Source organism: Rosa chinensis, chromosome 5 (assembly GCF_002994745.2).
Source record: "Rosa chinensis cultivar Old Blush chromosome 5, RchiOBHm-V2, whole genome shotgun sequence".
NCBI lineage: Eukaryota > Viridiplantae > Streptophyta > Magnoliopsida > Rosales > Rosaceae > Rosa > Rosa chinensis.
The window spans coordinates 75,735,166-75,748,822 of record NC_037092.1 but is presented as its reverse complement, the minus strand read 5'-3'; the positions used below and the strand labels follow the sequence as shown (position 1 = coordinate 75,748,822).

Below are 13,657 nucleotides of genomic sequence, written 5' to 3'. Positions count from 1 at the left end.
CAACGACAAACTCTCCTCAAGATCAAAGTGAACTAGGTTCAATCTGAGGACAGTATGGCAGATTTGCTTACTAAGTCATTGCCTAAATTCCACTTTTGAGAAACATGTTGGTAGCATCGTTTGCGGAAGTTATCCGAACTCCCATGACCGTTGTCATCAAGGGGAGATGCAGACATCAGGGGGAGATGTCTACATGTATGGTCTCGAAATGTGAAGGGTGTGTTGTGCTCTTTTTCCCCTTCGACCTAGGTTATTTTTGTCCCACAGAGTTTTTGTTACTCGGCAAGGTTTTTAATGAGACAATGAGAGAAGCACCACGTTTGAGAGACACAAGGGGGAGTGTTCAAGTAAATCCAGAATATGTGTCTGGCCCAAACTCGAGGTTACTTGCTCTAGTTGAAATAGGGTTTATATTAGAGATATTCTCGGAGAATCTTAGAATATATCCAATCAATGTACGATTATGTTTCCATGTACAACTATATCTCTATGCTTGTAATCCTCTATATAAAGAGGCTCCAATTATCAATGAAAGCACAACTCAATTATCTCCCAATTCAGTTTTCCTTAAACATAAAGTTCATATGTTCATCTTTTTTTCTTTTTAATCAAATCATATGTTCATCTTGTGAATAACGCTTTAAATCTTATTACAAAAATAAAATAAAAAACACTTGGTCAATAATGTCATTCAATTGTTTGAAATATTTGAGTATTTTTAATTAATATTATTATGGTTTTTTGTTTATTCAAAATATATATTTGTTTATGAGATTTGCTTGATCTTTTTCACATATAGTTTTATTATGGGATTCAAAATTTTTTTTTTAAGAGATTGAATATGATTATATGGAATTCACTTTTCAAATTTTTTTTTTTGTTACAAAAAGTTTAGGTAAGAGGGAGGCTTCCCTACGCTATCAGGGTTAGGGCAAACTTACGACCTCAACCCAAAACGACTTACGAAACTGGCTAGTGTCCCAGCCCAGCCCATTGGTATAGAATTATGCAGAACATTTTCTAGATTGCCCACCAAATGAGAGATTGTTGGTAGCGGGGATCGAACTTGTGTGGGTTTACACCTCAAGTCCGCCCTTGCCAACTGAACCAACTCTCATTAGCGAATTCACTTTTCAATTTCATTTAGACAATGTAATCGTTCAACTTGTAAGCGCATCTTTAGTAATGCTAGTCATTTTTTTTGTCAAATTTTAGTCAAAATAGTTAAAGAGTCATTTAGTTTAACCCTAGCCGCACACGGTGAGGGAGAAAAGGCAGCAAAAAACCCAAGATTCTTCTTCTTATCCGAGGGCGTCCGTTGTCGGCGTTGGGATGCTGCAGGATGGGAATGTTTTTGCTATTCCCTTTGGCTTCAGAGATTGCAGTTTTTGAGGTTTAAACAGCAAGTGGACGGTTCTGCTCGGGTTCGAAGCTCTTTGGAGTTTTGGAGCAGTCGTGGGCACTACTTCATGGAATATTGCCGGCAGCAGGGTTTGGGTCTGCTCATTGACAACTATGGTGTTTTTTCGAGGGTTTGCTGGAGGCTTTGGAGCACGGGGGGGCACAAACCCGTTTTGGATTTAGGTCTGACCGAGATGTTCGAGGTTCATTGGGGTCTTTTGGATGGTGGCATCTTGATTCCTTGAGGTGGGGGCGGCGGAGGTACGCTCGCAGTGACGGTGGCATCAAAGATACTCTTTGGTGTGCATACGGCAGTTTCTCTACAGAAGGGTGGAGGCTTGAGCTGGGTCGGGCTACTCAAGTTTGGCTTTGGGTGCTGTTTGTCTTTGGACCTTGTGGGTTGTTATGTTCCCTATTTTATTTAGGGATCCCTATGTTAGTAGTTTAGTCTATTTTCAATAATTCCCTAGTGTTTAGGGAGCTATGCACTTCTAGCACTTTTGGAGTAGTACCAAAGGAGGATTCCCGCTATGTCTACGTATTAAACTGTTTAATGAGTGGGTCTATAAATATGTACCACTGTAGGTACTACCACTATCTTCTTGTCTACTGCGGAAAGGTATGTAACTACCTATTATGACTTATGATGCAATATATTGGCGCCTGATTTGGGGTTGATTTATAAAAAATAAAAAATAAAAGTAGTTAAAAAGTCATTATGGCTAGCTAATTTATATAATACGCATGTGCATCAGTTCTCTCTATTTTAGCTGGATTTGAATTTATATTATTTATTAAATAATAAAAAATTATACTAAATGTATTTATAAATTACATAGAATGACTTAAAATTAATGTTTTAAATTAACAAAAATAATATAGAGGTTTATCTCGCTCTCTATATCTATGAGTAAGATAACTCCTATAGTGGAGTCTGGTGAAACTGTTAAAATTGATAAAAACTAAACATGCTACGCAAAATAACTAATGAGTCAACATAAAGAGTCTGCTAAGACAATCTAAGTCTTACAAGTATCCAAACATTGCAAAAATAAGCTCCAACTGAATTGAAAATTATTGAGACATCAATAATCCTAATTTATGGTTATGATATGAAACAGTTGATATTGATCAGATTTAGTACTTGCATTGATTGATTCTAGTCAGTACCTTAAACATTTTAAATCGATTCAAATTTTGCAGATGTAATCTACCGATGAAGATTTAGCATGTGAACAGCTAAATTGTCAAAATAATATTAAAATGAATTACTTAATCCAAATAACCCTTTTTAAAACTATTTGAATTGGATCACTAATAGATTGAACGATCAAATTAAGATTCTCAAAACGAATCGAAGTTGATTGTTATCATTGTGGGTTGGGAGTGCGTGTGTGGTTATCAAATTCTGTTTTGGATGTTGATGCTCAATGAGACTTTGAAAGAATCGACTGATGGCCGAATGATAGGGGCCGGGCAAAACGGAATTTGATTTTCTCCTATGGTCCGATTAAATTATTAATGGCACAATATTATCAAATAAGGGATTCATGACGTAAGGTACGTTAATTGAGCAAAAAGTCCAAAAATGTGGGCCGCTTAGGGTTTATTCTTTTTTCTGGAATTATATTCAATGTTCTCCTTTTCAACATTTTGTACAAGAGTCCTTTTCAAAAATTAAATTATTGGTTGCAACATTGTTGTTAGAGATAATCGCAATGTTCTGTAGTCAACTTGGGAAACATACACGATTACATCGCATTCTTAGTTTCTGTAATTTCTTGTGTTGTATCATTTAGTCACTCCTTCATCTTCTCTTTAATTGTCTATGCACATTCATTAGCCTATCATAAAATGTTATGTTAATCTCTACCTCACTTGTTATTTTTGTTAGTGAGTTTTAAATCTTTAACCTACACAATATAAGCTAAGAGCATCTTTAGTAATGCTAGTTATTTTTTAGTCAAATTTTAGCCAAAGTATCTAAAAAGTCATTTTGGCTAGCCACTTTATAAATACGTCTGCATCAGTGTTCTCTATTATATCTAGTTTTGAATTTATAATATTTTTTAAAGGAATGTTACATAGTTTAAATGTATTTAAAAATTACATAAAATAACTCAAAATGAATGTTATAAATTGTAGAGAGCCTTATCTCGCTCTCTATATTTAGGAGCGAGAAAACTAAAAATTATAATGGAGAGCCACTTAGGAGTCTGGTGTAGCTGCTAAAATATATAAAAAAAAACTAAACATGCTCTCTAACATAGCTAAAGAGCCAAAATAGAAAATCTGCTAAAAATGCTCCAAACCAGCTAACCAATAAACCGTGGCTCATTGGCATATTATGTTCATATATGAACATGTGGCGGAGTATTATTTAATTTGGTCATATAAGTTTCATTTGTGTATGTGGCAAGTGCTAATTTCACCTCTAATTTTAAATAATTTTTGTATGAATATTGGAAAGTACAATACGGTGAAACTTAACACAATAGCGACAATAATAATTACAGTTGTGTTAATTAAATGTTCCTAAAGTACAATACAAGATTTTTCTCTAAGCCTCGTGCATTAACTGTTCCTAAATGTTAATTACAGTTGTGTCAGATCATCTAACTCATCAAAGTCTAGCTATACATTATGTCATTAGGCTCAATGATGAAAAGTTGTCGCGGTTCATGTAGTTGTTGCAGATTTTCTTTTTCTTTTATATCTCCACCCTATTGTATCCTATACTTTTATTAGACACGTGAGATATAAACTCGTAATCTCTACATTATTAATTATATTTATATCAGATAACTAACATGTCACAAATTTGTATTTATTAAAAGACAACTCCTTAGTTTTAATTTAGTTTGATGATATTTTTTTATTTTTTATTACTAGGCTAGTCATGTAGATGCATGGGATTAATAGTACAATGTTTCTTCTTGGTTAAGGTTCTGAATAAGCAATGCTTTAATCTAGTCATTCATTGACACCTCAATTCAATTCTAGGGTATTTGATTTAATTCAATGCAAACATATAGAAACTTAAATATGACCCACCCCCCCCATCTACAAGAGTTGTTGGATGTTAAATTAGTTTTGGAAATTAAGTCGATCCTATGTTGTGGAAAAAGTACTACTACTACAACACCCATATTTTAGTAAATAACAAATTAACAATCAACATTTGCGACGATAACATTGAGGAACCATATGCATAAATAGAGACAAGAGTAAGGATCATGTTAGCCTGGTCAACGTTCAACTTTGTCATATGATATGCATTTGGTTTGGATCTATTATGGATCGATAAAAAAATTTTACATAACAAATATCTTATAGAACATAATTTCTTTTGAATATTTTAATAGACTTCTCATTCTCACACTTATATTCGAGCAAAATGTTTTGGATCCCAACTCTTTTCTTTGTTCAAAAACTTATTCAAGACAAATGGAAGCAAATTATCCAGTAGTCTAGCTAGAGTCATTTTATTTGTGTAAGAAAATTATAGGATATTTTATCGTATTAGTACGTAATGGTAAAATAGCTTCATATGTACATTGTATATCATCAAATGTACATTGTAAACTAGCTTGAAATTAAAGCAACCTGATCTACATTCTATACGAGAAAATCTACCGATGCAATAATGTGTTGGAATTAATGTTTAACCAAGCTTTCAAGAATTGCCCAATGCAATTATATAACTACAAAATAGACACTGCTCGATCAGTGCTCATTGAAGAGTCATATGTTATCTAAACTTTATGGACATAAACCATAAATATCATCATACATTGAAGAGCAGCAAGAGCATGAAGTTGAGCTCCAAGACAAGGACTAAAGACAATTCATGAATAATTCGCCAAAAAAAAAAGACAATTCATGAATAACTGGATAAGCAGAAAGACCCAGTTTCTGGATGCTACTTCTCAGAGAGAAAAATTCCATGTCCAGAAAGAAAAGAAGAGAGAAAAATTCCAAGGAGACAATCCGACGGTCCTCCATTTCCTTCTATGGCAGAGTGGACACTGCAACGGCTCAAATTGTGTCCCAGATGGCCAGAGCCAAATTTGACTAATAAAAAGTTGAAATTCAGCATTCCCCTTTCAGATTGAAAAGTCCTGGCTCGAATACGACGCCACTGAGGAGTAAACGACATCAAAGATATGTGGAAATTTGTACGAAATTCGTGGTCCATGAAATAAGCAAAGAATAAGGGGGGCCTGAATCACTTGGTGTCGTTTTCTGCGGGTGGAAAGAGACGTTTTATGTGTTGCGATCACTCTTTTCACACCACTTCCTCTTTATCGGTATCAAAGTTTCCGATTCCAATTCAATGTTGGTACAAGGACGGTGGATATTTTTTTGGTTCTTCTCCTTTGGTTTTCGTTTTCTTTGTCGAGCGTTATTCTATCATGCAGAAAATAAAGTCTTTAAAAGTTTTAGAGGTACATTAATCATTCTAAAGTTTTTGTAATTTATTGAGCACTATTAGATTTTGATGTGAAAAATGAAGTTTCGAGAAATACTAGAGGCACCAGCTATTATTCTAAAGTTTTCATCACTTACTGATGTGATTTGACATGAATAAAATTTTGTCACACTCTAGCCCACGTAGCCTTAGTGGTCAATTATAGCAATTCTTGATTTGTTTCTACTCTTGAAATTATAAAAGATGTTTTTTTTTTAAAAAAAAAAAAGGGCTGGTGCTGCAGCCCTCAAGTCTTGATTAATGAAATTACATAAAATGATGTTATTTTAAACGATTGTAATCGTGAACTGTTTTAATGAATTTCTTTTTTTTTTTTAAAGTCAAGATTCAACAATTTAGAGTAATAAAGAGAAGAACAAGTAATGCAAGTTACTTACTATGTACAAGATCGAATACGAAAAACAATCCATCAAGATTTAAGATGATAAAAAGTAGAGAATAATCTTTAGTTAAAAGATCAAATAGGCTTTCCGTGAATTCTTTTTTTGGAAGAAAATCATCCTCAGAAAAGATGGGCTCAATTGTTCTAGTTTCTCAGAAAGTGGAATCACAATCATTTTCTTCCCAACTTTCAAATGCTGGTTTTTCTTTTGTCATAAAGTGGGGAATATATTTTCAGTGGAAAGTTGGATCAAAATCCTCATGGTAGTAGTGGGGAGATGTCACAACTATATATGCACCTTTCTTCTTTCCTTGCTCTTACGTTTTTTTCTTTTCAAAACAAGTAGGCCGCAAGCCTTCAGCACTCTTCAAATTTGGGCTTTGAACGTGTTATACAGTAAAGCCCGGCAAAATAATCATGGGAATCGAGAAACTAGATTTACTAGATGATGAAACAAACAATGTAGGATACAGGTTACAACCTTGACAACTAACCCTCCAAGATCTAGAGGAATTTGTACATTCTACAAACACAGAATGATTTACCCAAAAAATCATGTAGATTGACTGGAAAAACAAAGCTTTTCTAATGCCAAGTGCTATATGCTAAGAGCTACATTATACATGTAATTACAGAAAGCACAGTAAGCACAAAATTAGTTCAGACTAATTCTAGCAGGAAGGCAAACACCGGGTGTCTGCTCTTGCACCGAAAGTGCTCCACCGGCAACCAATTTTATTACAGAATGAGCAGTGAGACGATACCTCTGACGTGCTTCAGCAAAACTTCTGGAGAGAACCTGTTCAATCCACTCATCCACTGCTTTCTTCTTGTCTGATAACCAACAAGCTGCAAGTAATTGAACCATGACTCCAAAGTCAATCTCCAGCTGATACTCAGATCCTAAGACCTTCTTAAATTCTTGGTTGATTTCCTTCACTAATTTCTCAGCAAGAGCGTCGAACTTGAATGGCTTCAAAACCACTGCTTCATCAACTTGATCAAGGAAGTCTTCCATCCAGGCTTCTGAGTTTTCGGAGATGGAGTCACTGTCATAATCTCCACAGTTCATTCCCTCGTCTATCTCTTCAAAAGGCAGATTCAAATCCAGAAAGGACCTTGATGCCTTGTTGCCCCGTTTCTGTAACTCTGAGGTTTCCTCTATGGAGGCACTGCTGTCAATCAGCTTTCTCTTATTTACAGAAGATGAATTTAAGGTTCCTTCTCTTGGTGCAATCCTCACATTCACGCCCTTCGTTTGGCTAGCATCCCCAATATTCAGTATTTGCATTTGACACCTCTTGGCACCAAGTACCATCTCCTCTGAGAATTTCAGGGGTTCATTCTCCAAGTAGTGATTTTTGCTGCCCTTTTTGGTAGCTGAAGTCGTTACAAAGATCATGTTGTTAATGCTGATTTCTCTGCCATGAGAATCTGGAAACTTGCCAGTCCTAATGGCCTGGGACAAGTTACTCTGGGCCAGAAAATCAGCCTTATCTACATTTTCAAGGTAGACAACTGAATGGGGTCTCCTGCTTAATTCCCCAGCAACATAATCTACAGCCGTCTTACCCCTAAACTTCACATCATAATCATCTTGGGATTCCCATTGAAAAATCGAGTCAGATTGGCATCCCCTCTCCCCCATATCAACAGAGATTAGGCTTTCCCTAGTGCCAAACATTAACTCTGCAAGTGCTATAGCAATTTTCTTCTTTCCAACCCTGTCAGGTCCAATCAAAGTCAACCATATATCTCCTCTGCCTTTTGAACGACGATGCCTTCCACCACCAGACCTGCTCCGGGATATAGCTTCACTAATGGTGCATATTGCTTCATCTTGCCAGCAAACCTTTGCTGTGAGAACTCTCCTAAGTGACTTGAAATCTCTTGGATCAAACTGCCCAGCAAAATTAGATCCAGAGCAGGAAGAGGACTGGGCTATTTGGTGCGGACTATTCTCACTTAATGTATCGAATTCAGCAGAAATGGAACCAGAAAGGTGTCGGAGACGCTCTCTATGATCTTGCAACTTGGGACTTCTTAGTCCCTGACTAGTTGATGCATATAAGGTTCCCAATCCTAAATCTGTGGTCACCGAGGTGATAGATGAGGATGATGTGCGATCAGTGGGAAGATTCATAGTGGGGATAGGGAAAGGTGAACGGCAGGGGCTTCCCAGTTCAAGTTGCTGACCCTTTGAATCTCTGATCAATTGCTTGGATTGCATACCAGCATACTCAGCATCAGAAGCTACTTGCATTACTAAGTTCTGTTTTGACAGAAAACTCTTTTGCGTGTCCATTGGAAGGCAGTGATGTTTTGCACTTCGGCTTTCCTGTATAGATGAATCTTCACCGCTGCTTTCTCTTCTATCTGTAGCAGTATGAGAGCCCTCAGGAGATGCAACATGAGACCCAGCTTGACAATTGTCCATTTTAGGGAATGGTTGACCATGATGAATTTTTTGGCAGATATCATTCCATTTCTTTTGCAGTCCCAATACTGTTTCACTCAATGTCGTATTATCTGCTTTGGTCTGCAGTGAATAATGGAGCACACTCTTACTCATTTATTTTCACAATATATTTGATGAATAACAGATAAATCCAACCAATTACGAGAAGCATGTGTTTAGCTCCACGTATATGTGAGTGCATGCATGCTTGTGTGCACAAACTTTATGCCAACTTGAGCCATAGAAATAAACTTTAAAGGGCTTACACACCTTTGCAAGATCCACTCCCTTGCCAGGGTCAAGTTCAGTCGTTTGCAACCAAGAAGGTGAGCTAGTTGAGCACTGATCACCAACTGTAATGGCTGATCCATCTTTCCGAATAGAAGCAACTTCTTGCTCGTACTTCTCTGTGCATTGATGGCAGCGTATAAAAGATTGATTCGTGCTGCTCAGTGGATTTGTAAAGTCAGATGGTCCAGAGAAGAATCCCCCAAATGGAACAAAGGACCCCATCAAGCTGTAAGTACATCATGAGTATGGAACTGTGAGATCCAACGGGCACAAAATAGTCAGAAGCTAAAGCATATGCCTTGAATCCTACATTTATACACGTAAACATGCACACATGCACAGCTTGCAACAGCACTAGCAAGTTAAACATCATAGCATACAGCACATACAACATAGGGTACATACTACCCACGTATATGGATTAAAGTCTGAAACTAGTGAATTCAGAAACATTAACCTTATACTGATGGGGTCCTCGCCTTCAAACCTACAGTACTATATCTAGATAGAGCAAGTAACAACAGAGAAATTATAGCTGCTTGCTGCAGAAAAATCATAGTGCTAGACCCAAAAACATTACAATCAAGTGAAAGTTGCAGTACACAATAGTTGGAAAAAGTTAAAAAGAACCAACAAAATGACTGAAAGGCATGATAGAAAAAAACACTTTGAGCTCAATAAAACCAGCCCTGCAAATTTGGCTAAGAAAGAGCTATCCGCAGTAATTTATCATCATGAAACTTCAAGCAGGATAAAAGTTCCGACAAAAAATTTTCCCACTGAAACTTGACTTGCATATGTAGTTTACTTGTTCAATAATGCTCTGTTCTCTAGAATATAAGACTGACATTTTCATTAACTGAAAAAGTGATCATTGATTTTGAACATGATTAAAAAATATAAAAAAATATAAAATAAAATATAAAAAAATCTTGATGACCACTGGAAAATGTTTCTCATAGAAAACTCTTGCATAATGTTCAATCTTATATATCACATGAACAAGCCCTTCATCTCATCTCAAAGTCGAGGCAATAATATCACTGACCCTGATTATGGTCAGAAAATGGAAAATTATTGATAACCACCGGAAAGCACATTTCACATAGCAAAATCTGGCACAACCATCAATCTTATGTAGCATGAAATGAGCTTTTCATTTCAAGCTTGAGGCGATAACGATACTGACTCTGAAAAGGGTTAAGAAGTGCAAAATTCTTGATGGCTACCGGAACACACGTTTGTCATAACAAAATGTTGCATAATTATGAGTCTTCTGTAACATGAAATGGACCTTTTATCTCAAACTTGAGGGGATAACAATTACTGATCTTGAACATGATTAAAAAATGAAAAATTCCTGACTCCCACCGGAAAACATTCCTCATAGAAGAATCTTGCTCAATTGTCCATCTTGTATCACATGAAATGAGCTTTTCAGCTAAAACCTGAGGCTATACTTATTGTCATTCAGAAGAATATACGTCTCTGATGTACTTGTAAAATATTATATTTCATAAAATAAACAGTGACATTATAGTACAGAATCATTGATAGCGTAATATAATGCACCAACAAGTAGATGACAAAACGAAAAAGACTACAAGTATTAGTGATGAGTGATCTATTCAACAGAATTCTGGGGTCTAAAAGGGAAAAAAAAGTTGTACAACCTAAAAAACCTTAAAACGAGAGTGAGGAAATCAAGCAAAATACTTGCCTTTTCTAAACAAACATCCAAATTCTCCCACATTATACACACAACAATAACAACTCGGACTCAAAAAAAAAACGAAAAAAAAAAGGAGCACAAAACCAAAACTAGAGTTGAACCAGCACCTGGATTTAGAGTAGACTCCATCGACTGAAGCTTTAGAAGAGCTAATGGGAAGGAGGTGAAGGTCCCAATCCTTCTCAATAGCCGGAAACCGAGCCAGAAGTTTCATATACATGTCGTAACTCCCGGCCGCGCCGATCAACCACAACTTGCCACTATGAATCTCCAGCAACCCCTTCAACTGAACCACCACAAAGCTCAAAGCATCACTCAACACCCCGTCATCAACCAAAGCCTTCATTTCCCCAAAGTTGACTATCACACCAGCTCCTCCTCCGTCTCCAGAACATTGGTGAGCCAAATGACCCACCTCCTTCAACTTCAACCCCATCTTCCCTTCACTACTCCCACCCTCAACCACAAACTCCGAAATCTCCTCTTCCATACTAACTACACTGAAGCTAGTTACCTCAGGAGGCAAAAGGGAGGCTCTGCCCTTCTGCACAGCTTCAATGAAGCTTTTGAGAGCTTCAGTGGCGGAAACGCCAATCAGTAACGGATTTTTCCCGCTCTTTCTAACTAACACGTCCCCGATTCTCCTGCAGTTCTCGTCCTTTTCCTCGATTCCCGAGAACGGGAAAGGGAATCTCCGACGGGCAGCTGGGTCCGAGTCCGTTAGGTTGCATAGGAAAATGGGCGGGCACAGAGTCCGAGGGAGCCGATGGGATTGCGGCGTCACCGGCGGGTGAACAATCGCCAGCTTTATGTCACAGCTCCGGAACCCGGCCTCCCCGAAGACCCGACTCACGATCGGGTCGTCAAGAATGGACAGCATGAAGTGCTTGAGCTCGACCTTCAGAAGCGACGCCGCTTGCTGCTGGCTGTGGATCTGGTGCAGGTGGAAGCTCTCCGGGTGCCGCCTCTGGTTCGCCTGCGACCGCTTGATCGCCGCCATCAGCGAGTTCGACACCGGCGGCTCCTCCTGCGCCTTCGACGACGACGGCAGCCGGTCCAGCGACACCCCGACCGACAGCTCCAGCGCCCGGAACTGCAGCCGCGGCGTGTAAGGGTACGCGCCGCTCCTGGCGCGTGCGCAGGCGTCGCGGAGGGCAGACGACGGCAGGGAGAGCAGAGCCGACACCGCATGAAGCGACGTCGTCTGCGCGTGGGTCCTCCTACGCGCCACGGCCACTGCGTCGTCCAGCGCACGCGCCGCCTCCTCCGTCAAACATTGCCTGGCCGCGCTCACCGGCGTCGGCATCGCCGGCTAGCGACTTATATATATATGAATAAATAAATAAATAATAATACCCAAAAAAGAAAGTTGAGTGAGTGTCCTTTATATATAAAGAACGAGAGTCTTTGCGTCGAGATTTCGAAGGACTCTGACCTCTGAGCAAAACCCACAAATAAAATATAGGCGAGTGTGTGTGTATATATATAATCAGAAACTTTTTGAGAATAAACTATTCGAGCGGGGGAGTTGGACAGGAAGAAGATAGAGAGAGAGAGAGAGTATTTTGTTGTTGTTGTTTTAATGTTGTTAGCTGAATGCTGCGGCTGTAGAAACAAACAGTTGTTGGTTGCAGTGGCAAAAGTGTGAGCTATCAAGTATGGTATCGAGTGGTGGTGGGGACGGGAAAGGGGTCCGGGATATAACACCAACTCATTGTGAAAGAGAGCATAAGCATAGATTCTCGCTTCCCCTTTCTTCTTCTTCTTCTTCTACTTTCTGATGGCTCATATTTACTTTGGGTTTGTTTTTATTTGGTATACAAATGGACGAACAGGGTGAGGGAGGTGTCACGGCCGTCGCTGTCGTAACTTTGGAGAAAAGAGAGAGATAGAATTAGAGTCCTTCAAAAGCGAAAGGCTTTTTTCAATACAAGGTAGCGGATGGTTTAGAGTAGATGACTACGTTTTAATTTTGGCTAATCTCAATTTTTGGTACGCTCGTGTCGATAACGTGACCGTAATTTAGGCGAAAAAATCTTTGAACTAAGCGGCGAATCTGGAGGATTTGAATTTATCATCTTAACAATCATTGAAATTGAAATTTAGGTAAGCACTAAGGCCAAACCATAGCAACTAATTACGAGAAAAAAATAAGTGAGTATTTCTTCTTCTTTTTTTTATTCTTAAACGTATTGAATTAATGTTGCACAATACAACTCAGACATGATTAAGACAAAAGAAATTTCACAATTTTCCTCTTTTTTCTTGCATAAGAAAATTATTATATGTTCCCAGACCATGGTACACACAGTGGTTGGTTGATGTCATTTGCTCATCCGCTCATATGATTTGTATTTATTTTTAATTTAATTTCACTCATTGCAATTCCCACCAAATTCGAGTGATATTATTAATTTGGACTACCACCTGATAATGTCATGTGGTATTCCGATACCATAAAATAATTACTCTTCTTACATGTCAATTGATACTATAGTTAGAATTACTTTTCTTTCTTTTTTTAATAGGTTAGAATTATGTTCTAGAAACTTATGAATTCGAAATCTTAGCCCTCATTTTTCTATGTAATAAGGCCACATTAATACCAGACATAAATGTCGATGTTTGTAGACCTGAATCCAATACAACAAGAAGTTAATCAAGCATCACTTTCGTTCAAAATGAATTTCGCCATTAGCAACATTTTTGCATTCCCTTGATTGGAAGCAAACTGGACGGTACCACATACATGCATGCGATGATGCGAAGTTAAGAGCTCGCGAAACCTTTTTAAAATCACTTATTTTTTGTTACATGAGGCTTAATTTATATATGTTGTTGCATTTGATTCTCTCTCAAGCCACACGTTCTAAGTTGACGTATAACTAAATTATGTGACTT

The 13,657-nt window shown here is 37.9% G+C and overlaps 1 protein-coding gene across 1 annotated transcript; it reads right to left on the bottom strand.

Annotated features, from left to right (window-relative positions):
- Window positions 1–6,687: 6,687 nt before the first annotated feature.
- On the bottom strand, window positions 6,688–12,525 carry LOC112201783 (protein SMAX1-LIKE 6). Its single transcript, XM_024342696.2, has 3 exons — window positions 10,864–12,525; window positions 9,004–9,250; window positions 6,688–8,814 (listed from the first exon to the last, which is right to left on the bottom strand). Exons 1-3 carry the CDS (start codon window positions 12,060–12,062, stop codon window positions 6,931–6,933), a joined length of 3,330 nt encoding a protein of 1,109 aa, XP_024198464.1. The 5' UTR covers window positions 12,063–12,525; the 3' UTR covers window positions 6,688–6,930.
- Window positions 12,526–13,657: the final 1,132 nt, after the last annotated feature.

Coding starts and splice junctions, on each gene's coding strand:
- LOC112201783 (XM_024342696.2), bottom strand. CDS start 12,062: ATGCCGACGCCGGTGAGCGCGGCCAGGCAATGTTTGACGGAGGAGGCG. Junction 9,251..10,863: donor GGAGTCTACTCTAAATCCAG/GTGCTGGTTCAA, acceptor ATGTACTTACAG/CTTGATGGGGTCCTTTGTTC. Junction 8,815..9,003: donor AGGGAGTGGATCTTGCAAAG/GTGTGTAAGCCC, acceptor TATTCACTGCAG/ACCAAAGCAGATAATACGAC.